The following is a 26,088-nucleotide window of genomic DNA, read 5'->3' on the forward strand; positions in this document are numbered from 1 at the left end:
GGAGCATTTGTACTTGGTGCTTGATAAAAATGATTTGTGCATTCCTAGTTTTATTATCAGCTGGATCAAAGTACAGCAGTTCTCTGCAAACAGCTGGAAACTATGGAAGTATTCAGGCTAAATAAAGAGTTGGCTTATAGTCTGTTTCTTTGTAAGGTGTAGAAAATCAGTTTTCAGCTGGCTGTCTAGACTTTGTAAATTTATATTCCACTTTTCTTTCAGGGGGGATTTTCAGTTCTCAGTTTATCTGAAAAGTAATATATCCTAAAAATGAAAAGCAGATTGAATCAGATTATAATGTCAAGCAACCCATCCCAGAGCCCAAATCATTATTATTTTGTGATCATTATCAGTAACACTGATACACAATCAGAAAAACAACCTGTCAGTGTTTTATATAGTTTTCTATAATATTACTTTCCTGTTTACTTCAGAATACATTTAGAAAATAATAAAAAATTGTACTGCTTCACTTTCACTCAAATAATTTGTGCGGAATTTTACAAGAATTTCAGCTTCCTTAATAACTGTCAGTGGGAATCATACTCAAAGTCAGTAAGAAAAAATCACTGTGCTAGTTCTTGCTTGATTAAAAGAGTATCTCACTTTTAACGTGCCTGGGACAGCTCCAGGAGTGCCAAACACTCCTCTCCCAGGTCCTGGAGCAACACTGGGACCTTTTGGTGACTCCCACCTACACTTGGAGGTTTACATATTGTCAGCTACTCTCTGCTGAAAATGCTGCCACATGGAGCAAACTGAGTGGTGGAAATTATTGTCCCTCGTAAAAACATGGTGGTCATGGCTTCGGATTTTCGCTCATGCCGTCAGGCAGGAGGCACTGGCAGACAGCAGAACACACACGTAGCTCCTGGCTGCTGGTACCTATGGAGTGGTGGCCTTATCATCAACTGAAATTCAAACCAGTGTATTTTAAACAGGACAACACTTCAAAAAGACTACAGCAAGATTTAAGAGGCCACTTTATCCACATTGATGCCATACTAAAGACACAAACTCTAACTGGTCACATATACTCTGCTGGAACATAACAGTAGCTGACACACATTTTTTTATTATTATTATTATTACTTTTTGTCTGAGAAGTGCAGCAACACAGATGGGATCTAAGTTACCTCATGCTGCTAAAAACCTTAATTTGAAGTTAGGAGATACTGAAGCTCAGTATTATGCTGGGAATTCACCGAATCATATGATGGCCACAGGCAAATCTTTTCACAGTCAAGTGCTGTATTTTGAAAGCTGAAATTATTATGGAAAGCATCTTTATTGTTCAATAATTCGTAAGCCAAAATAGAACATAAAAATGTAAATTTCAAGAAATAATTCACTGCTTTAAATATTTATGGATACAGTTGGTTGAACTGCCATAAAGGCATTCAAATGCTTCAAGCACTTCCAGGTGTCACTATTTTAATATTCAAAGACATGCATTTTCCTTATTTATATCACGTAAATCTCAGCCTTTTCAATGTCAAGAATAAGATGGTGGCTAGAATCTTGTACAGAGAACATATTTTATTTATAATTGATGTGTACAGTTTCCCCTTTATGAAGGATCCCCTAACAGCTACACACTCGGAAAGGCTGGCATGTGAGCTGGGGGACTGGAAGACTTGTAAATGCTGAAGAAAGTGAGAAACTAACCGGATTAATCAGCTGTAGCTCAGACTAAAGCAGACTGAAAAACACAGCTAAGGAAAATATCTTACCTGAAAAGCTGCCATTCAAATGAATGTATACCCTGTGGTCATTCTGCCGCTAAGCTCTTAAAAACACAAATTAATCTCAGGTTCTGGTGGCCTCTTAGCACAAAGCTAGGTGATAAACAGCAGAACCTTTGTAACCGTTTGGGCCGTTTCTGGGGGAGGGAAGAAGAGTCATTGTCTTAAGGAACTTTAAACGAGGCTTTCTCTCTGCCGTCTTTGTCAGTTGTGAGCTGCAACGTATAAGCTAATCAACCATGCATTATTCATATAGTCTTCTTCTGTGTGTTTGTTATAAACCTAAATAAATAATACATCACTCCAGGCAGAACTCGGATACTTTGGGAAGTAAATGGCACTGCTCACAGGGCCTATATTTAAGCACGAGCAGGCACATGTAAAGCTAGGACAGCCACCTGGGATGGGGCGATGGGGTGTAGATGCAGTGAATGACAAGCCCCAACCACCCCAGCCCCAGCACTACAGGCCTCACCCCACACCTACGGCTGCACGGTGGGCATGCAGGAGCAGTGATGTCCCCAAGGGCACACCTGGCCACCAGCAGCAGTGAGGGACGTCCCCAAAGGGACACCTGGCCACCAGGAGGGATAGAGACGTGGGATCAGAATGCAGCCAGCACATGTGTGAAGATCGGAGCTACCACAGACATGTCTCAGGCTTCAATCCCTTCCTCATCCTTTCCCGCTAGCTCCTGGTGAGGACAAAAAGCCACCCACAGCTCCACCCGTGTCCCACGTCACGTCACCAGCACAACAGCTGCATGTGCCCATCCACTGTGGACATCGCATGCGGAGCCCCTGAGGAAATCCCAGGCCGGTGTTACTTCTTTTTGCACACCAGGAATTTGTATTTATCTGTACTACACATTTCAAAAATAGGATCAGCCTTTTAATGGCTTTCTTGATGTGTGGTTGTCTGATCTGTACAGTCATAAATGTATCACAAGCCTGCCCAAAGAAAACAAATAGGCTATTAATACTGCACATGAGAAATGTGGGTAATGCTTGGTGCTTAAGCCATTTTTCCCCCAAAATGGGAGTATATTACACTGCCAGTGAAAGCCATTTCCTCATCTTTATTAACTACGGTGGTTTGTCTATGCTGACTTCATCTGCTTGCTAATTAGGCAGAAGTTTGCTTTGCATATCAATTTTTAATACCCCTTTTTACAGTTAAGTGAGAGTTGCAGCAGCCAGCTTGTTCAATTAAAAGCAGCTCTGACCTAGTTCCATGCAAAATCAATAGAAAGCCTGAAAGAGTCTCACAAACCATCTAACATTTAAGGAGACATGGCTGAAATGCTCCTCGGTGTTCACTGAGCACATGCTCCTGTGAGCAGCGTGGGGTTTGTTTTTACACAGAGAAATACGGATGAGTTCACATCTGCCTGGTACAGACCTGCCAAGATCAGCCCTGCCTGCTACAGACAGCAAGGGGAGGGGAAAGAGGGACCACTGAAGAATCTGTTTGGTCGATTTTCTGTGGCTATCCCAAAGCTGTTAAGTGGGCAATCCTGGCAAGAACAACGACGAGATAGGAAGAGAAAAAGCCCACACTGCAATTAATTGGAGACCGACAAAAAAAAAAGGGGGGGGGGGGGGGGGGGAGCATAGATTTATAACAAAAGATCATCCAAAGCTTTAGAATAAAAAAACATAAAAGAATACGGTTTAAACACAAAAAAGAAATTTGGAAAAGGAGAAAAACATTGTAAAGGGAGACAGAGATATTCTCATATGTTAACTATATTGAGTAAACTTTTTATTATTCCATATGAAGCTCCAGAAATTTCTGAAGAACCGTTAGGAAAGTAAGCAATATTCAATGAAAAATTAAGATTATTAAGATCTAAGTGAAAAAAAGAATTCTTCAAATTTCAATAAATTTCAACTAGCATTATCAGTCACTTAAAAGATAAAGTTTTAGAAGTTCTGCATTTTAAGACATACATTTAACACTGTTTGATGGCATACAGTAAGAGGAGAAATCCTCTTGTGATTTAGTCAGTCATCTTCTTGATTGACTGAAATATAGGAAAACCTGTTTTTAATCTTACATAAGGAGAGCCATTTAAGACAGTTATATTTTGCCACATATTATAGAAATGGTGACAACATAATACCTCCCGTTTCCAATGGGGCCATCATTATCTCATAATGATTTCTTTCACTCCCACCCTTGATCTTTCACATGTGCCTATTCTGATCCAGTTCACGTCACAGCGTGATCTTTTGACTAAGAATATACCTGAAGTATATGCACTGTTTTACAGCTGTATTACCAAGGCAATTAAAAATCAATGTCCTGGGATTCTCACCGTTAAATCAAGTGGTATTCTTGGAAAGGATGCGTTGTGGTACTCTATTAATAGGTTTACTACTTGCCTCAGAGCAGTCACAATTACGTAATTAAGCAGAACACTCTATTCTCTGATATTCACTCCATATTTGTCTTTTTTCCTCTTTTTTTTTTTTGTTTTAATTCCAGCATTCAAAGCTGGATATATTGGGAATAACCAGAACCTCAACACAAGCCTCTCTGTTCCCCACTGCTTTCTTGGGCAAAAACCTAAGTACAGCAAGTCAAAGGCAATTTTGTTGTTGACCTCAACAAAGCAAGGTCTTTCTTTCCTGCAGTTGTTATTTTGGGCTAGCCAGCTAGGCTGATTCATATGAGTATATAGCATAGTTTCTATGGATGAGCTGCAAACATTTCTCTTACATACTCTGTGCACCCAGATCTCCCACTGATAATCCAGGCTGCCCTTTCAGTCAAACTAAATGTGTGCACATAGAATTCATACTTGTAGATGGGTACATACGTGGTCTATGTCTATTTGCAGCAAACAAGATTTAAGTGCAAGCAGAAGAAAGATGATTATTTTGAAATGCTGGGATGGTTTTGTGGCAGTCTTGAGAACATTACCTCTCCTCCTGCCTTCCCCACTGGTATCACTGACACTGCCCTTGGACTACTCAGCGACATGCGCGTGCAACACAAGCGCATCCTGCCATCCCCACCCTAAACTCAGCACTGATCAAAGAAAACACTGTTAGACAAAATAGGCAATTAAACTGTGGAAATCAGTGACACTTGCTATGAAAGGCTGCCCAACTGTTACTGGCTTTCAATTTGAAAGGAAGATGGAGCCTACTCTTACTTAACTGCTTTCCTTCCCAACCTTGTTCATCTCACTACATGCTCATTCCATTATTCAGGTTCTTAGATGCACAGCCTTCATGTTTTGATGTGGAACTGATGGTTTGATGGTTACTGCATATGTCCTAGCACAGTATGACAAGAAATCAGAAGGCAAGGGAGAGCCAAAAAAGCTGAAATATACAGACATTTTAATAAAAATGTTTTGGAAGAAAGTTCATGACCTTAAGTTTCAAAGCTTCACTTCAAAATACCAAACGTTAATAGAACTGCTGACTATATCAAACTTGGCAATATTTTTTGGTCAAGTTTTCTGCTGAAAAGCAGCCTTTGAACTACAACAGCAGTTCAAATGCACTGTTTTACCATTGTTTGATCACTTTCATATCTTTGAAAGCATACAGCATCATCCACATACAGTAGGAAACAAAAATCTGTCATTGGTCAAAAAAATACGGAGTACGGATGTGTGCACTGGTTGTGAAAACTGGAGACCAAAATACTCACCCTCAAATTTTCATGTAAAAAATCAGACAGAAAGTTGGAAAGAAAATAAATTATTTCTTCTTTTTCTTTTTGAACTACCTTTATAAAGTTATTGATGGTTTTCTCTTTATAGACCCCTTTAGCAAATGAGAAAATTTACCTTTCAATATTGGAACAAATATCTCATCTGTACAGCTTTCCTTCTATCACAGTATGTTACCAGTGAAAGGAAAGACTGAAGTTGTTGTAATGTTGGCTCTACCCGAATTTTGCTCTCAGCCTTACAAAGCCAGGCACAAGCACGTGGACTTTTCAATGCAGACGCTGTGCCAAGCCATAGCTGGGTACTATTCTGCAAGTTCTACCGATTAGAGAATGAAACATCCATACCATTCTGTCTTTCTCTGTCTCTTAACAAAGTTAATGATTTTAGTCCCTCCCTCCTTTCTAATTACTGGTTTCATTTTGTGAAACTGTTTTTTACTCTTGCTAGCTAAGCAACTGTTAAGCCATGGCAGCACAGACTTCAGATCCTGAGGAAATAAGTAAAACCGCAGATGGCCTTACACAGCTTCGGCTGATGCCCGTGCTTGCAAGACATTACTATTATTGCTTTCGCAAGTGCACAGCAAGTGTGTCTGTATGTGTTACAACACATATAAATTAAAAATAAATTACACAAACGTTGCCCAAGCAGTAAAATGGTTGTAGATTTCCTGGAGAAAGGTACTTTTTGAGTTATGAATTCACACATTAAAATAAAGACATTCCCATCTCCAACAAAATTATACATACAGCTTCTCTTTTTCAGATGAATAGTTACAAGAACAATAGTTCTCCTTACTCATTCTTAAATGCCAGATAAAGTGCTAATTGCATGTTACTGTTTTAACAAAAAATAATTATTAGGGATGGATTATTCCATTCAGAGAAGTGAAAGTAACCTGAACCTTCACAGAAAATTGAATGCAAATGAACCTATTTTTTTTATATGCATTATCATCTTGACAATTATTTCTTCAGTGTTCCCGTACTTCTCACCTTATCTATACCTAGGATGTTTATACACTCCTACAGTTTAAGGGTTCAATATTTGAATCAAAGTTATGTGTATAACCCAAATAAAGCTATTTCCAACTCGGTGATTTCTCTTGTTATTGATAAGACTCCTGGCAAGCCCAGAGAAAACTTAAGGAGACCATATCTACCTTTTCTCAATTCAGAGCTTTTTTTTAATTTATTTTATCACAGTATTATGGGTAGATTAGATAATACACTGACAAAAAACATGTAGAATACCATGCAGTCCACATGCTATTTTTTCTTAGTCTTTGTATTATTCACTGTTACATTCCAGAGGTATAAATGCCTTGATTTGCAGAGTGGTTTTGCAAGGAACAACAACCTAATAAAAGGAGAGGAACCCTCTTGCCGTAATTTATAATGGGATCCCCTGAAGTATGTCTTATCTCATACTTCAAGGACCTTTGGATTGGACCTTTAATGATGGGGTTTAAAAATTGAGCTCACTCTGCCAGGAATCAAATCAGACATGCCAGAAAATCTGTGTTTTTAAAAATTGATATATAAGCCACTTAGCCCAAGAAATTGTCAGTCTTCGTTACACAGATCAGCACGGTAAAGACGTTTTAAGAAACATCACGAGCAGTCAGAAGTACTGGAGGATTTTAGAACTGAGGGAGGAAACCTTGTTCTTTCCTTTATTCTTCCCAAAATTCCCACCATCTTCTCTTAAAACCACATAGCTTTTAGAGCAAGAGTTTTTTCACTGTAAGTGCAGATAAGGCATTTAATTAAACTCCACCTCTTGTAAAGATGCAATGACAGCAGCTCAAAAGATCATGAAACCAGGTTTGAAGTCATAAGCTAGCATTCAAAAGACTTGCATTTAAGAATGATCTTGAGCAGCTCCTTTGGCTATGATGCAGATATTCCAATTTCAGGGGCGAGGCGGGGGGGGGGGGGGGGGGCTGTGTTGCAGATTTTTGCTAGTGAAACTTTTTTTTGCGTTCATGGTAAATTTGGGTGAAGTTGTTAAGCTCTGCTCTCTTTGAAACTTGCACACTGTTTCACCTTGCTAAAGCTCTCAGTCCTCAGGTTGGTGGTGGTAGGTTGGTCTAGGTGAATTTGGTTATTTTTCCTAAACAAAATTGTGATCTCATTCCTTGTGATTTAATTTGAGCAAACAGGCTGAAATGCTATCTCCATATGCCTACCTATGGAATACGTCATATCTGCTTAAAAGCACTTTATGAACATTGTTCTTAAAAATAAACACAGACAAAATGTAGGCCTTCCTATTCAAGGTCTCTAGTTTTACTTTTTTTAAACAAAGAAAAATGCATTTGAATCCTAACTAAAAGAAAAACTGGTTCAATTCCAGGTATCAGCACCTGGTTATGAAGTCCAATTCTAAAAGATGCAGCAACTGCCTTGAAAAAGGAGCCCTGTATTGCCAGCCAGATGGCAACCCCAAAATTCATGGCTTCACCCTGACAGCCTGGCTGACTGACCAAAAGATGCACTACCTCACCATCCACTGGTTTGATTCACACTTCTGTGAACTCACTTTATCCCCTTTGGAAAGCTAACATGCACAGATACCCTTTTCGTATGCCCAAACTGCAATTCCACTAAAACTGCTAACTCTCCAATTGCTGCAACACGTGATACGAGTTTAGAAAGGCACTCCATGGAAGTGCTATAAACCAAAGCTGAGTGCCTGATGCCAGACATCTCCTCTAGTGTGAGATTCCATATTATCTTCAAGTAAATTATCTCTAATTCACACCAGTTTAAAAATAATCAGACAGTCCTGTAACACCTCTCTGGGGTACAAAGTTTCAACATGTCCATGCTCGATGCAGCCATTCACTGTTCTAGCAGACAGGAATGAAACGTGGCCATGTATCAAATCCAGGGAATGGATGGCAGCATGGGGTAAGGACAGCCACCCACCGTAGGTGTCACAGCTGCCACCCTTTGAGCTCTGGGCACATCCCCTCCAGCATCTGGCACTGCCAACCTGTGGAGCCACAACACTGCCAGCCTGGCCTCTGCCGTTCGATACAGCCACGCAAACATCCTGAGTAGAGGCTATGCAAATAAAACTACATCATTCCTTTAAACCAAAGTAGTTAGATACCTACCTTTTTTTTTTTCCTTAGTTCCATTGGAGAAGGGAGTACCCAGATACCCTAAATGGATACCACCCTCCCTAAAAAATGCAGTGAGAAATTTTAACAAATTGTATTTATCTCTTTCATTGAAGGTAATATATGCTTACGGAAACCTTCACCAGATTAAATGTCTTTAACTACTTCTACTGAGCACCCACAAATTGGTCCATAATTATGTAGTCCCATTTAAAACAAAAAGACAATAAATTCTCCAATTCACGGTTCTGCTGTATGACTACCCCATTTTGAATATAAGCTGTTCTAGCCACAAAGGACAAATTTATTTTCTTGAAGCCAAAAACACAGATGGTGTAAACTGGAGTACCTCTTCTGACTTCAAATAAGAAGTGGTGATTTATAAGTGCTGAGGATTTGGCCTAAAGGTCAAGATATTTCTCTGGCTTAAAAAGCTTTGTTCAGGGAAAAAGAAAAAAAAAATCAATGGCACTCAAAACTCAGACTCTTATCATTATTCACATCCTTAAGTGCAGCATGTGTTGCTTTGCTTATTGGTGACACAGTAAAATAGGTGCCAGTAACTGAATTAAAGGGGCTTTTTCCTTTATTTTTAACAACTTTCAGACAACTCAACATTATCCTGTTATATTAGAAACCCAAAGAAACCATCTTTTTTAGTCTTTTACCTGAAACCATCTTTTACTTGAAATCTAACAAACAGAAAGTAGCTTTATCTCTATTTTTTTCCTTTTTACCATTTATAAGTTGATTTCTTCTTCATAAAAAGACATGTTGATTAAATTGCTACCCAGAAAGTGTATCAAGCAGTCAAATAATACAAACAGAAGGAATAAATAAATCCATATACATCAATCAGAAACAGCAGCTGTTTCCAGAAAAACCTGAGCAATTATTTATGAAATTATGTCTTCTTCAATGATTCTGTATACGGTCGTGATCCCAAGAGGACCTGATTTTCTGATGAGCCTAAATTGCTGAATTAGAAGAGGAGACAATGTCATGGTACCAATTAGCAAAACCGTTGCATATCATCTCAAAACGCGTGTTTTTTGTTTTAATAACTGTGAGTAACGAAGACATTCATTCATCTCAAAAGTGGAGGGGACATCCCACCTTTTAGTGACTTGACTAATTAAAGGCCCTTTAAATAGACATACTCACTTTTGTGTGAAAGCAGCAAGACGAAAAATGGTGTAGTGTGCATTTCAATCAAGGAATGGGTACCTACTGATTTATCCTTTCGAAACACAAGTTCTCAAACCTGGCATTACCCCTGGTGCTGAGAGAGGACTGCATTACTGGCACGCAATGCACAATGAGGCAGCGACGGCACAGCGAAGGCACCCAGAGACACACAATCTGCCACGGAGCTGCCATGCATCTTTTCACACGTTTCACTTCTTCTTTGTATCTTTGTTCCGCAGCTCAATCTTTCCCACTTAGCGTAAACCTTGGAAACGTTGGTTAGCTTAGTGCTTAGCTGAATAACCTGACTGCCATGTTACGATCTTGCTTTCTGCTTATTTCCTGTGATTGCAAAGTGGGGGAACATATTTCAGCTTTAACAAGTAAGAGGCTCCAGCTGGCCAGACTAGCTGATGCGTATCAAAGTATTTAGCCCATTGCCCACCATCTCACAGTGGGGAATTTAGGGATTACTAGTAAAGGACAACAACAGGTATGGCTGAAGCAGTACTCAACACCACTCAACTGCAAAAGCTATTTATTTATTTATTGCTTCAAAAGCTTGGTTCCTGAAGGATGCTGACCACATCCCATCATTCCTGTGTTTACACTTCCACCATTTTCAGTTCTGTCTCCCAACAGCTATTGCTGGCACCCAGTCATCACAACAGGCACATTCCTTAGCGCAGGGCACTGTTTCAAAGACCTGCTGCCAGCAGACCAGGCAGCTCGTGGCTTGTGTGTGCACAGACATATGCAGCTCTTCTCCTGAACATGCACTTACAAGTGGGCACCTGAAGAAAGCACTTTTAATGCTGCAACGCTTAAGCTTGTTTATATCTCAGTGAATAGCAGCTCAGGGGCAAGAACAGAGACTTCTTCAGGCTTTAACTAAATGCAACAACCTGTGGTAAGCCCACATCCTGCCTGTGGTGAGTGAGTGTCATCCTCATCAAAGCTGGTGTTCTCCTTCACTCTAATCCACTTCCCGCGGCATTTCCCACTGCTCCCTCACCTAAGTCTCTTCTTTCAGATCAACTTTCAGGACTGTCAAACAAGATGTGATTGCTGTGACCACCCGGTCTAACCCCCTGTATATCACGGGTCACTAGACTAGAAAATACAACCTCTAGTGGAACAGCTGCTTCGCCTGTGATGGAGAAGCCAATATACCTCTGGCTCAAAAGTACAGCATCATTCACGAATAATTTCAGGTATGCAGTGTTATTTCTGTTAAACTGTAGCTATCTCAGACTGAACAGAACATTCAGACTGCCTGCAATCAATGGCTATAAAGGGCTGAAGGATTAGGATGACAACCCTCTATATAAAACCACAGAAAATACATTAACCTAGAGGTTAGACATTATTTCAGCTTCTGAATTTCAGTATCTGATTCTGACTGTCAGCTATGCGGTAGCTCAGGAATAGCGGTATGCAATGGAATAGCTCTAACACTTTCTACGGCCAGCCCAGTCTTGTAGGCAAGCCCCACCCATTCAGAATACCAGAGGCTGAGAATGTACCCAAAGTTTTATAAAGTTCAATGGCATGTCAAGTCCACCTTCCTTAAGTCAGCATTTTCCATTCTAACTTCATTAGAAATACATAGACTGAAATCCTGCCCTACGTCCCTCATCCTGCGTTCAATGCAGAGGCGGAGGTTAAGCAACCAAACGAACCCCGTCAGGAGGATCTGCACTTGACTCATTTCCCAAACTCTTTTTCCAACATACTGTTCTACCTAACGGGGACCCCAAAGCTATTTTCAAGCTCTCTGGAAAATAATAGCATAAAAGTAAATAAATAAATTAAAAAGTGCATTTAAAATGTCTCCACTAATACTCCACAAATTCTTCATGGCAGGGCCTCAGCTGTCTGAAATTGGAATGAGCTCCTTTTTAACAAGTTGAACCATTTTTCCTCTCAGCCCTCCATTTACACACTATTTGTGAAATTATAATAAAATATTTTAGATTCCTAACATAGTGGGCACCAGCCAAGAACAGGAAATCTTAATAATCATCCCAATTTACAATCATTTTAACTGAATTTTCAAAGTAGCACATTCACAAATTTCCTCCCTGTTTGTGACTAAAAGCTGAAGAGGGAAACTCTCCATAGGCAAAACCCAGAAGGTACAAAGCCCCACAGAGCAGCTAAGGAAAACTGCAGCAAACTGCCCTGCATCGTGTGTGCCGATCTCATGCATCGTGCACAGGCTCAGAGCATGCTACACAGGTGACTATTAGGTGCAGTTCGTTAGGAGGAACATTCGTAAATTTGCTCAAATCGGGCAGGAGGTTCCCAGGAAGTCAGAAGGAAAGTGGAGCCTTAACAAATGGAAGCAACCAGTACACAAACAAAAAGGTTTGGTCAGCCGTGGCAAGGGTTTACAGGACCATTTTGCCCAGAAAAAAACACTATGAGTGCAGCTCAGATACACAGCAACAGCTTCTGTGCTTTGCTTTCCAGTAGGTAGGTGTGCCTGTATGTGAACGAGTTCAGGTCGGTATTTTCACGGAGCGCTATGCGTTTCTGTGCTGCAGAAAAGAAAGACACAGCAAACAGCTCCAGAAAATCGGAACACTATTCCCACCTTCCCTGCCTCCCTCGCTCCCTAATTCCAGCTTTCTGAAAGGCATGTGTAACACAGAAACTTGGTGAATATGCTACAAGGAAAGGCAACGTGGTGTTCAGCGCAGCTGGATACAGCAGCCATACACACACCTTCCAAAGGCATTAGGAAAGTCCACCGTGTATCCCAACGACAGCAGTTGGCACTCCTTAAACAGTTTCCTCTAACCTCCGAGACTGACATTATGCTTTATGGGGCTCTGCCAACTTCAGGGCATGCTACCATGTTACCTCACACAGTCACTGACAATTAATAACATCTATCTTTTCTATTCTTTCACATTTTTCGTGCTTGACATCTTTCTTCAGTTTTCTGTAGGGTTCTCTCCATCCTTCTGCCTTTCTTTGCGATCTTCCCTATTTTCATTTCTGATTTCCCCTTACAATTTATTTTCCTTTGTTCTTCTCTCCCCACCTTCCTAATTGCGTCTTAATGCATATTTAAGAAGCTAACAGCACACAAGAGAACTTTTACAGGAACAGAGCACAGTAAGTGAGCTGCCTGTAAAATCTAGATACGCACATCACAACAGCAGCCTGAGGATGCCGAGCGCGTTTGGTAACTCGGCTGGGGCTTCACCAGAAACTCGTATCTTCAGAAAATGTGGCCCTGAGGTGACAATCCCCTTCATATCACTGATTTACCCCAATTTCCCACTGTTGTAATTCCAGTGAACTCGGCAATAATAAAATGGAAGAGGGGGGTGGAGGGAGGAATGCCAGAAGAACAAAGAAAATAATACAGAAGGGGAGACAAGGGCAGCTTTACATGACTGGAAATAGGGTTTGTGCAGTTTCCCTCCCCAAAAAGAAACGCACTCAAAAATGCCACGAAATAAAAGCCAGGGAATAAATTCTGAGTCTGGACTCAGGTGCAAAATTTCCGCAAAGTCAGTTGCAGCAATAACAATAAAGATGAGAGAGAATTTTCTCTGTAACTGCTGCAATATTTTCCAAATACACTCATCTGAATATAAAATCTAGTATTGTGCTATTTTTTTGGACTAGCATATGGCAGTGAGAGCTTCAGACAAGTCACAGAGGGCTGAGTCTTGGAGGATTCAATGAGAAAGTTACTTGAGATGTTCTCAGAATAATTTCATATTTTAGAAGCACATATTCTTAGTTTCTTAGCAGAATTTCATAAAGCCACATAACTCTGCTCTTCTGTGTTTTTCTCTTTTTTTTTTTTTTTTAATTATCCTCTGGATTCTGGAAATCTTTCTTTATGTGGAGACCAAATTACACTAAAGTGACAGATATAAAAATGTGGCAGTCCCAGTTAGTCCCGTGCTATGCTTTTGCTCTCTCGTAGTTTAAAAAACTAATCCAGAACTGAATGAGTGCCTTAAGCTTCCAGTGTGATTTACAGGAGCAAGATTTCTTTAACACATCTTACGATTAGTCCAATCTACCCATGGTATCACTACATATCATCATGGTAAGGAAATGTTGTAGTCTGAGCACGTTCTACTTTAAAATCCCACAATTTAGATTTATTTTTTTTATGGTGGATCATTTCAATGCAAAACTGCAGGACATGAAATGCTAGCCCTGTATGTGTTTTTTATGCATCCTAAAAGGACTTCTATAATATCTGAGTATAAACCTGGTTCTTCCTCAGTGCAGTAATCCCATAGGATTAAGGCATACTGTAAATACCAGACAAATTACAATCGGATTAGGTGTGCAGTCAGTTCATTTACTCAACACAGCTGCAGTCCAGAGTCTTTTCACCACTGGCATCCATTTATAAAATGAATGTTTTGTCCTTAAAGTAAAGGAACAAGGTTTCCATTTCATGACTCTTGTATTACCATTCATGACCAATGACGAGCACATTTCTACTTCCTAAAGAGGAAGCACAATGCTTCTTGAGAGGCCAGTAAGAAAAGCCGCTCTTGGTACAGATCTGCAGGGCAAGATTTATTTTAAATTTATCACTGAGATGTCCTTCGATAGTCTGTATTCAATTTCAGTCGAGTGGAATATAGAGATCTTTTTGGAGTTAGGTATGGGACAGAAGCACACGCATTGCCTAAAATTTCCCTGGACTTGCCACACTCACTGCAGGTATTTTCACAGGTTCCAAACCTAGTACTTCTGCCAACATCAGTAAGCATAAAACCATCAAATTTGTGAGGCTCAACACTAGCTCTGGCGTAGCATGGTGTTTATAGAGGACTTCTGGTCACTGCTCAGTAACTAGCATGTTTAATAATGTTCAGTCTTGTCTGCATTTTGCCAAACTCTCTCTACCACTTCACTACAATTATTTATAAATGTCACAGCACATCCCTCATAATTGTTCCCAATTGCAAAAATCACCTTACCTTTTAGGCACAGTTTTGCTTCTACCCAACATACAAATCTGGTGTTTTTGTATTTTTATTACTGTAATCACTTCATAAAACCCTACTGAACCATGGAGCTATGGCTCATATAACAATATTTATGATTGCAGGCTACAACAGTATTACAGCCAGATAAGGAGAGTTGCTGCCCTGACTCATATTCTCAGTATCCTGCTCACTCTCAGTATCCATTCTCACCTCCACCTTCTGATTTCAGTCATTATTCCTGATTTGCAGAGACGCAAGAATAAAACTGCAGGGGCTGAGGCAGAGAAGCCCATAAATGATGAGGAAGGCTTTGTACGCTAACCCAAACCGTTGACACCGAGCTCCTCCATACTTACCTGTTTGCACGTACTTGTTCAGCAGCTGAGGACGGCACTGATGGGCAGCCCAGTTGAGCTGGTGGTGATCGCAGACATTCAGGAACCAAGTGAGATGCTTACCAAGGAGAGGTGTTAGAGGGACACCAGTGCAGTACCTGGTACCGCAGGCACCTCATGATCAACCACTGCTCACCTGAGCTTTGCCACAACCAGCACTATGAAGAGCAAGGTGACCTGGCAACACCAGCCTAGCTTTCTGTGACTGAAGCAGATGTGAAAGGCAGATGCAACCTGCCCATGAAAACCTGGATGGGGAGTTCTTGTGAGCTCCCTGAGTGTGCCCCAAAGCAGCATGAGCTAAGGAGTTCAGCCGTGACCACTCTGCTATCAGTAGGGTAACAGAGCAGCGTAAACACAACTGGAAAGGCATTGGAAAATTCACCTTTTCTGCAGCAATATACTAGCCTGGAAACAAGGATACCCTCTTTTAACAGCCACCCCAGTTTGTCACATGGCACTTTATACATTACAGCTACCAAATAGGTATAACACTTGCACAAACATAAAATTGGCCGTTCTCCAAAAAGAGCTTTTCTTTTAGGCAGGCAGTAAGACTTCATAAACTGATTTTATGGAAGTCAGAGGAGAAAGTGTACTGAGCACACTTTGCTCTCTGACAAAAGGTGTTACGGCTAGCGTTCACGGCAAGACATTGCCTTTGGCACCACTGAGCAGGAACATTTCTTTGCACCAGAAACACTGGTGCCAGGTTTTGCTTTCCCTCACACCTCTGACTCCTGCTGATTTCATTAAGAGTTTCCATATTTCACTAACTCAGAAGGCGTGCTTTGTGTAAACCTGAATGCACACGGGACAATGGTTTTACGATACAGTATATTCAAAGTCAATATTGGCTTAAGGTTTTCCTGCACAACTTCCTCCTGTACTTCTCTCTGTGTGCGGTTAATGTGTTTTAGGTCATGTTGGTTTTGAGATTGATTCACGCAGTATGGCCTCGCAAGCAGTTACACTACCACAGCTGAAAGAGATACTCCATGGCACAGCACAGAAGCCGTCAGCAGGAAGGAGGGGAATGGCTTAAGCTGGTACTTCTGGTTTCCACCATACACATAGTGATCATTGGAAAAGTTAAGGGCGATAAATCTGTCTCTGCCAAAAAACAACTACAGTCTGGTTATTTCACTGCAGACCTCTTGGACAATCACTGCGTCTTGGCATCCGTTGCGAAATTAAGAATGTGAGATACTGAGAGGACCCTAACTCACATGAGACCACTATGACTGTGGAAAAGTTAACGAAACTGACTCCTTTCTCAAGACTGAGCCATGAATTGTACTCCTGCCTGATAGGCTTCTGTAGTAAGGTATACATGCTTAAAAATCTTTAAATTATAACCATATGAAAACTAATTTTAACAATAATTACTTTTCTTCTCGATAAATATATATATATATATACAGAATTCAGACTTTTGAGGGATTTGCTTTTTGCAAATGTTTGATTTAGTAAACTACAGTGGAAGCTGTTACTCTGTGAGGAAGAATGAGGAAAAAATATATCAAGAACTTACTTTCTGCAGGTTCCTTAGATCTTCTGCCACTGGAGGACTTCCTCAGGAGACTTCGTCCTGAGGTAAAGAGGCTGGTTAGTTCCTCCAGAGGACTGGTAGGTGTCCGAGAACGGGAACCACTCTGAGATGACGACCCATACGTACTGACCGAGACATTTACCATCTTTCCTCCTTCTTGCAATGTATTTCTGGCTGTAGAATGAGGCACTGATGGGGAGCTTCTTGAGAGACTTCCTGAATGTACAGAGTCATAAGGTGGAGGTCTTTTGAGGCTTAAAGGGGTAAGAGATCTACCCATACTGACAGGAGAGGGTGAGGCAGAGTGACTTTTAGGATAACCATGTGGAGACTGTGTTCTGTATAAGGTAGAAGGATGAGGAGGTGAGGAGGTGTGCCCAGGAGTGCTAGTTCCATGAGATACTGTCTGCTCCTTCTCCAGTTTTTGATGGCCTGGTGTATGAGGTGGCAATGAAGATGGAGAAGCTCCAGCTTGTTGTTTGATGTAAGACACATTTTCTAAAACGGGAAGCTTTGTGACCTCTAGCGGAGTTAGAGGAGACTCATCAGAATTTGGGGAACACTGCACTGGTGCTGGTGGGAACACCAGCAGTGGAGGTCTGTGAGAAAGCAGATTTGGAAATGGTGGGGGTATATCACAAAGCAAGCCCTTGGGAGTAGATGGCACTGAAGACTTGGTGAAATCTAGGTCAGGCACTGTGGGAGTAGCACACTGAGAAGAACAAGTGTGATGGTCATATTCACATTGACATTTTGAATCTTGGCCTACATCATCAAATATAGGGTATTTCATCTCCTCATAGACTGCTTCACTTTGGTCATCCTCATCTTTTTTGAAGTCTCTGAGTATATTCCCAACCATTTCGATATATACAGGCTCTTCTTCCTCTGTGTCTGGGGCAGGACTGCTGACCTGTGACAAGGAGGCATCCCTAGTGAGTGGTGTCTTCATAGGGCCATGCTTTTTGATATAAGTTTCATCAAAAGATGTGCTTAGCTGAGTGTTTGGATTTCGTTTCGGTTTAGGAGGTGGAATCTTCTTTGTATATTCATCACTGTGAGGTCTTGGTTTGGCTGACACTGAAAACAGAACAAAATACAAATTCATCAGAAATATTTAACAACCTTTGTCAAACGTAGGATGTATGTTACAGTGTCATAATTCTGGAATGGATTTACTGGGAGAAGCTTGTTGCTGGTTCTCTCTAGTATTACATCAGTAGAACACTAGTAGAACACTAGAAAAAAAACATCCTATTAAAAAACAGTCCTAATCTTTCCCAAGGAGGTTGTGACTCTCCAATATTCAGTAGCTAGCGAGCACTTCCATTCCTCTAAGACAACTGTTCTCTCCTAACTCTTTGGACAGGGAACTTTCCATTTTTAAATATTATGCTTTTGAAATACCACTGTAGGATTTAAAAAAAAAAAAAAAAAGAAGTTGCCAAAGACATAAAACTAAGTTTCCAAATGAACTCCTTATGGCTGCAAGAGAACAGTTAAGATCCTGGACTCACGCTGGAATGACAATGATGCAACTCTGCAGTAACACAGTGGTGAATCAAGACTTTTTTATTTGTAGTAACTTTTTGCATAAAGTACAACAATTGTCTGAGCACTGATTGAGAAAGGAAACTCTAACATACAAATACTGTAAAATGTACTGTTGGGATAATCCTAATCATTTATCTGGATTCCATCCTCTGGCTTCACAAGACTTCAGTGAAGTCAAGAGGAACAAAATACCTCACAGATTCAGATTGTTCCCAAACAGGTTGTATCTAGAAATGAGATCATTTTATCTGTGAAATTACAAATCAAAATACAGTACCAAAATTAATTTGAAATGACAGGTTAAGGGTTTCTTAAAAAAACATCCTGATGAATTAAAGACAAAAGAAACTCATTTTGTTCTCTCTCAATGAATTTTTAATAAAATATCTCATTAAATGTTGGGGTTAATAAAATATCTCATTAAAGGCTTGGCTGAAGTCAGTTTTTCTCCTTTGTGGACTCAACAAACTAATTCAGAAATTAAATTTACCACGTATACTAAAACTAATTAGTATTCCAGAGGGTAAACAGTTCTTGCAATGAAAGCCTTGATACCTCTTTTGTAAGTTTCTCAGTTTTCAAAAATCCTAAATGATAGGCCAACTTAGAATGGCAGCTTTCTGGTTTTACCAGACAGTATTGCTCCTTGCAATTCACTGCTACGGATCTGTTGCTGCAAACTCAGCATTCAGAGAATTTCCAGATACTATTTGCTGACCCATCAGACAACAGCTAGTGAATATCTGTTGTTAAATCAACCAGGCAGCGCTCATGGAGTTAAAAATCCTCTTTCAGAAACAGCCTCAAATGTGCTCCTACAGCCAGCAGCTCTGCTAGCTGCAAGGCAGCATTTTGAGGTCTGCTAAGACACCGGCTGTGGGTGGAAGGAGCCTGCACAACAGCATTTTACTGATGTGCTTTGGTCAGTGTCAAAGGAGGTTTCTAATACCATGTTACTGCTTTGTCACTCTTCTGCTTTGATCTGCTAAATAACTCCTCTGCACTTCTTAAAACGCATAGCAACAGAGGCAGGCGTTAAACAAGATTCTAGCTTTGTTTAGGAATAAGAGACTTGAATGTCGGTGTGTACACAACAAGAGCACTCTTATTCAATGCATTTGTTTAAGTTGAACATATAACTAAGAAACGAAAAAGAAATGTAGCCAAAATTAAAAAAAAAAAAAAGAAAAAAAAAAACACAAAGAATGATACTATGCTTTCATGACAGTTCCAATTAATGTGTTCCACTTTGCAGCAGGCTAGGGACATGCAAAAGCTACTACAGATAAGTGCACTTGGTAGCTTGATAGTTTTTCACTTTGTGGATATATCCTAATGCACTTTAAATTTGTCTTTTTAATTAACCCAAATTAATTTTCTTGAATGTCTTAGAACAGACTTTGGGGAATGAGATGTAGGCTACAGGAATCATTTGGGCTTTGCAGCAAGTATTACTCCTCATGTATTTGACAATACTATCAGATTTTTCTTGCTCTGCTCCAGCTAAATCACCATTCCCTTTCTATTTATTATGTTATTTGTATATTACATTCATACAAGTTCTACTGACACAAACTTGATCTCAATCCTCTCCGCACACCTCTGTTAAACTCATTTGCATCCCTGGCAAGCACAATGTTCTTCAGATTGGCGTGATTAAAATGAAGAGGCCGTCAATGAGACTGGCACAAACTGCCTGAGCATTTCTGAACATTTTGCACAGGACCTGAACTCTGCTTTATACCAGCTCAAGGATTACAGACTTTGCTGCATTTGGAAATTGTGTATTTTGTACAGAGGGGCTCCCTGCAGGCTTCAGTTCCCGATGCACCATAATTGTTTCCTGTTCCTCTGCCCTCCGTAGACCCCTGTTCCCTATTCCGTCTTCTACGTCTCTTATGCCGCTGGTGTCACACAGAGAGTGCCATCATAGACATATCCCCGCTCTTCCATCTTTTATCTGGAGAGATGATGATGGACAAAGTAAACAAAAAGACATTCTTGTGCTGGAGGTGATTCAATGCCAGACATTATGCTAGCATTAGTTGACACTAATACCAGTGTCAACTGGTATTTTCACTTAAAAATGGATAAAAGTGGTTAAGAGCACTGTGTTTTCCAACAAATTGCTAGAAATAGCATATTTTGCCTCTTTTTGTCTTCTATTTTCACAATTTTTATCCAAGCTGATGAGGTTCTGCCATGTGGTCTAGACCTTTCCCGAAGTGTTGGGGTTTGCATATACAACAGTCAGACATTACTACATTACAGACAAGGAAATGAGAAATGTCATGGAAAAATGAGTGACATTCTGCCATCTAGTCTTGTAAAGTATTTTTGCATGGGTTGAAATTAACTGCCGCACTGACACACACAGCATTCTCATCTGCCATCGCGTGGTATGTAGCATTAGCCTAAAATATCTTGGTGACATTATCAACAAAAAGGTCAAACGACCCGGTCCTGCTGAATGAACCACAGGATAAAACATGACAAGGTGAAAGATTTGCTTTCCTCTTTCTATTCAAAGCATTTTTCCTCTGCCATAGTTTATTTTATTAAAGCATCTATTGCCAGTATGTTATGGAGATCTTTTTCTCTCCTTAATAAAGAGGACTATTAAAACTAAAAATTAAAACTATGTTCTTTAAATACTTTACAAACCTTGTAAAAGTACAGAGTTACCTCCTATATTCTACTTAGAGTGGGAACATTGGGTCCTGAAAGACTTCCTAGAGAAAATACCAGAGCAAAGAAATCTTTTTATCGTGATTGGGAACAAAGGAGCTGCTCAACACCTACTCAGAACTCCCTTCAGCTGCAATGGCGCATTCAGGAGATAAACTGAGTTAGCTTCAAGAAGGCTATGATGCAAGACACTTACTATGTTTAATGAACTAAGGTTCTACTCCAAAATACAGCTCCATAGCAAGGGCTGCTCTATGGCACACGTGGTTATGGAATACCTGCTCACAAACTCCTGCTCTGTCCCTGAATGACAGAGGAAAAATAGGAATCCCGTAACTGAACAGAGTGCTGCAAAGCTAGCGAAAGGAGCAGGGAGTATTTGCACAGATCCTGTGTTACCAACATTTGGCAGGGATACATGTGCATGAATGCAGAAGGCCTGGCAAGAGCCCATAGCCAATGAGAGGAGATTATTTGGCAGTCTCCTGAGAGGAGCAGGCAAGATTGCTTTAAGTACTTGACATTTATCAGGCAGAAAAAGCATTCAGTGCCTGCTGGGAACATAAACTCCTATGAAAAGCAAACTATGCTGACATATTGGTGATACACACACTGCAGTGGCGTCTGCTCTAAACATGGAGTAATGAAGCGCCTTTCAATATGGATTTCCATGTCCCCAGTGCATTTGTCCCCAGAAACCTACCCTGAGGCTCAGCCACCAGCACCTCAGAGCACACGGGGCCCGATCCAAAGCTAAAAGGAAGAAATGAAAGTTCCTGTGGACTTTGCTGGGCTTTGATCCGGGCCGTGCTTCCTCAAGGCGCTGCTCTGACAGCCACCACTGCCACTGAAGTCCAAGGAAACGGCTGAGACTGCAACTCCTCCGCTCCAGGGACTGTCCATCTGTCTTCTGCAGCGTGCTGTGCATTGCTACCATCTGGGGGATGCTGAGGCATGGAAAAATATTACAGCTGGTCTGTAACCGGAGTTTTCCTTTCTGGAGGATAGTGAGAATCTGTCACAGCTTTTTCAATCAGAAATAAACTTGTTCTTTGTTAATTCTCCACAGATGAGAAGTCCCAATTAATCATGACACTGAGTTTCAAAACAATGTTCACTTTTTTTTTTTTTTAATACTATAATCCCACAGAGGAAGTGTATGAAGATAACTCAAGGCAATGACACATTTGTAACAAATAGTTGTGAAAATAGAAAAAAAAAAGTAAAGCATTTTGCTTCCTTCCCCAAAAGCTCAGAAAGCAGGACATTACGATACAGTCACCTCACTCCCCACAATCCTGTCTTTTTTGCCCTCCCTCTTTGATTTTGGTGGAAATGCACTGTTTGATAGCACTTTTTTGGAAATGCACTGTTTGATGTTTGACTCACTGTATAAATTCCACTTTAAAAGTGTACACATACCAAGATAGACAAGTCTGGTTAGTTTCTGACCCTTGTAATACCATTTTTAACTACCAAGCTGTGAACTGCGGAGACTGGCTTGACACAGCTCTTGGGTTCAGACCGCTGAGCGGGCTCAGGAGGGGAGAAGCCCCCCACCGCTGCCACTCCGCATCTCCATGCCTAGGGCAGGACAGCACTCCAGAGGGAGAGCTGCTTCATGCAGAACAAACACTGTTACTCCAAATATCAAATCTCGTCCAAAACCAAGCAATTTTCCAAAAGGTAAAAAAGTATGCCTGGAAATTTTTTCCTGATTTCTTGATCTACTTGTAAACAGAGAATGAAGCTGAACAGTCGCTAAGAGAGCGCGCTTGGAGTCAGCACAACCTGCAGAAAGCAAGAAGCGGCTCACAGCCGTGGGTTCCCCAAGTCTTCTGTGGTCCCCACACACTGCTGCAGCTGGGATGGGGAAGCAGAGGGCACGGAGCTGGCGTGCTCAGCTGCAGGCTGGCAGAGCCACATATTTTCACATGTTCAGTTTCTCCTGAATTGGGCATTTTTCCAGATCTCTCCTCCCAAAACAAAAGTTTGTGGATTTTCCTTTTCATCTCCAAACAGGGCAGTTCCCTTCCCTCCCCCCTTTCCTCTCCACAAATCCCACATCTCCTCTATAAACCAGCCTCAGGGATCCCCTCAGAGAGATTCTCTGGTTTCAGTCAGCTCTATTTTTCTCCCCACCAGGGTAAGTCATAGAGTAAGATGAAGGCAGGGACACTTTCTCCCCCTGCCAGGTGCCAGCTCTGTAAACTAGCCATGCAAAACTGCCTGACAAAGCCCCTGTGGGCACTTTTATCACAGAGCACAAAACAGATACGCTGCCAGGGCTGCGAGGAAGCAGCGCAGACCCGGGGTGCGAGGAGGAGGACGGCTCGGCAGCTCTGCCACTACCCTGGCTGCAGGAGCTTGGGTGCTGTGCTGAGGGTCCTATTTTTTGGCAATCTGAATTGTCAAAACTACCATAGCTGAAAAACTGGAGGCACCACAGGCCTTGCAAATAAAACCGACCTTCACCGAGTTTACACTTCCTGGGCAGCCACTGCCTGTATTTAATAGCTTTCTACTACCTAGCAATTATCCACCTCTAAGAAACTGCAAAGAAAACCATACAGGCAGGAATAACTTCAGTTCTGATCTGGAAGCAAGCAGCACAGTGCTTAAAATAGCCTTACGGAAGCCCTACTGAATAAGCAGAATATGACATTTTTGAAATGAGATATTTGTAGCGCAAAGGTTATGCATAGCTTTCAGACATGCCCAGATGATCTGTCTTTCACAGTTAATTTTGGAAATACAGAATGCTGCTTGTCATCCTATCCTCTTGAAGTATTTTTTTTTCTTTTTAAGGAGAGAGAGAAATATGAAAATGTTAGTATGTTTTTTTATTATTTGCACACTCTATAAGGAATGAGTGAAAACATCTAAAAACTAAAATGGATTTTATCATTTTCCGTAGTCCTTTCGGTGTTTACCAGCTCCTGTAGTTCAGAGACCGGGATGATTTATTGCATTGTTCACTCTAACAAACAGAACAAAAATATGTGTAACAGGAAAATTCCTTCCTTTCAATTTCTGCAAGAGGCCATAGCATTCAATTTATTTCTAAATGAAGGAATGATTTGAAGCCTAGCAGATTTTGAAATTCTTAAAAATGTTACTTTAAATGCAGACGGAATTAATCAGGCTGCATTTTGAGGGGTACCTCTATCAAAAAGAGCCTCCAGGAGTGAAAGGAAATGGAATTTCTTTAATTAAACACTGAACTTGCTGGGTACCCAACCAAAGACACATAGATTATGATTTACGACACGCAATTTAACAGAGAAGATCCAGCTCAAATGTAACACAGAACCTCTGTGTGTGTGTCAGTTCAAGCCTATAAGTAATCCCACTGGCTTTAATGAAATGAACTGCTTGTTCAAAGTTGCACCTGATTTTAAGTGCATTTGTGCATCGGTGCTTACATTGGGTCTGATTTCATTATCTCTGTAGATGAATTTTGAATATTCTTAGGGAGATTGAATTTAAAAAGGCACAGTCCTCTGAATCGTGCAAAAAATGGGCACTCAGGAGACCTGAGCTTAATTTCTATCTCTGTCATCAGGCCACGGGGCCTCGGGTGTCATTTCAGCCCTTAAAGCCAGTTTTTCACATCTATCTTTTGCTAGTTTAACCTCTGAAGTATTTTAGCAAATGGGCTTTTTTGTTGTTTATATCAATCCTTGCACAGTGGCTCCCATCCTTGGGAAGCCATGGTAGAAACAAAAACAAATGTAAATGCATCTAGTGGAGACCTGGTGTTTTGAGCAAACATCTTTTCTTCTCCAAAGAATTTTCAATGGCAAATGTTCTTACACCATGAACAGCCAGAAAATGTACACACATGGAGACATCTTAGCAAATGACTACAGAAACGTCATCGCTGGGCTGCAGTAACGTCAGAGAGCATCTCTCTGTCACGAAGAAAAACTGGCTTTCAAAATAGCACTGTTCTCATGGACACCAGTCATTTCCCTGCGGGTTACCTCTTGCTAGTGGGAAGAAAGCAAAGAGGGAAAGAACACGGAAGGAATAAAAGAACCATCTGATTCATTCAAACACCTCCGCAAGCAATAAGTGGTTTCAGCACAATGATTTCATGCAGAACATATTTCTTCCACCTCCTGGATCTATTACCTCTTACTGGAAATTATTTGGGCATTTAAAGAAGATAAAACTGTACTCAAAATGAAAGGACTAGAAGTCAGTGTCATAAAATAATACTGACACTAAAATAGCAATACATACTAATGCTAAAATAATCCTCAGATGTCTCAAGGCTATGATTAAGGAGACTTCTTCAAAAGTACTCAGGTCCCGTTATTTTGGCTACAACTTCTTCCAGCTTTTAAAACGATGGATATCTGCTCTAATTCAAAGTGGTGGAAACCTAGAGGCTTCCATGGTGATATTCCAGAACTGAACACCTGTATAACAGCAGAACAGGGCCCTGCAATTAAATTCCATTCTGCACTAATCCAACAACACAACTGATGCAACCAATAGGCACCATGGCTGGAAGACACGCTGCTGCCAGACTTGGTTTAGCCCTTGTATCTGAGCCAAAGAACAAACTTGCAGCATCAATGCCACGGCTCTTTACGGGCCATATACGCCAAGTGAGCCACATCTGCCTGGGATTCACGAAGCCAACCTGCTGCCAGAGCCTGGACCTGGAATGGCGGAGGCTGGAGGTCCTCTGCTCCACATTATCAAGGTAAGGGGAGATCCACAGATGCCAGGAAATTTCAAAAACTTTGCACTCTGGCTTATCAGCATGTTGGAAGGAGCCTGTCCCCACACTGCCAAGCTCCAAGCAGAGCGACTTCCAGGCTTTCTCCTTCACAGCCCTCCACTGCTCTGTGCATTCACCTGATAAACCGAGCTTTGCTCAGCAACCTTTCCGACAGTAAAAGGTCTCCAAAAAGCTTTTAGAAAATTACAACGTGACTAAGCCTCCTTCCAACTGCCCAGCCCCATGCCTTCATATACTTTGAACTTCATATCCTAGTTCTTTCAAAGAACACGTAACTGATGTCCTCAGTTATTCTAGATAACATTGAATAGGCAAAGGAAAAAAAATTTTAAAAAGTGTTGTGAGAAATAATTACAAAATATTTGTGATCAAGCCTTTCCGCAATATTCACTGAAGATAGAAGCTAT

The 26,088-nt window shown here is 40.9% G+C and overlaps 1 protein-coding gene across 9 annotated transcripts in view; it reads right to left on the bottom strand.

Moving 5' to 3' along the window:
- The window catches only part of NYAP2 (neuronal tyrosine-phosphorylated phosphoinositide-3-kinase adaptor 2), a 166,047-nt gene that overhangs the window by 39,420 nt on the left and 100,539 nt on the right, over positions 1–26,088 (bottom strand). For all 9 annotated transcript variants that reach the window (XM_083847817.1, XM_083847816.1, XM_083847821.1 and 6 more), the window contains one exon: positions 16,666–17,763. In XM_083847817.1, the coding sequence (XP_083703943.1) occupies positions 16,666–17,763 (1,098 nt within the window). The remainder of the gene's footprint in view (positions 1–16,665; positions 17,764–26,088) is intronic.

The sequence above is a fragment of the Anser anser genome (genome assembly GCF_964211835.1).
Source record: "Anser anser genome assembly, chromosome: 9".
NCBI classification, from domain to species: domain Eukaryota; kingdom Metazoa; phylum Chordata; class Aves; order Anseriformes; family Anatidae; genus Anser; species Anser anser.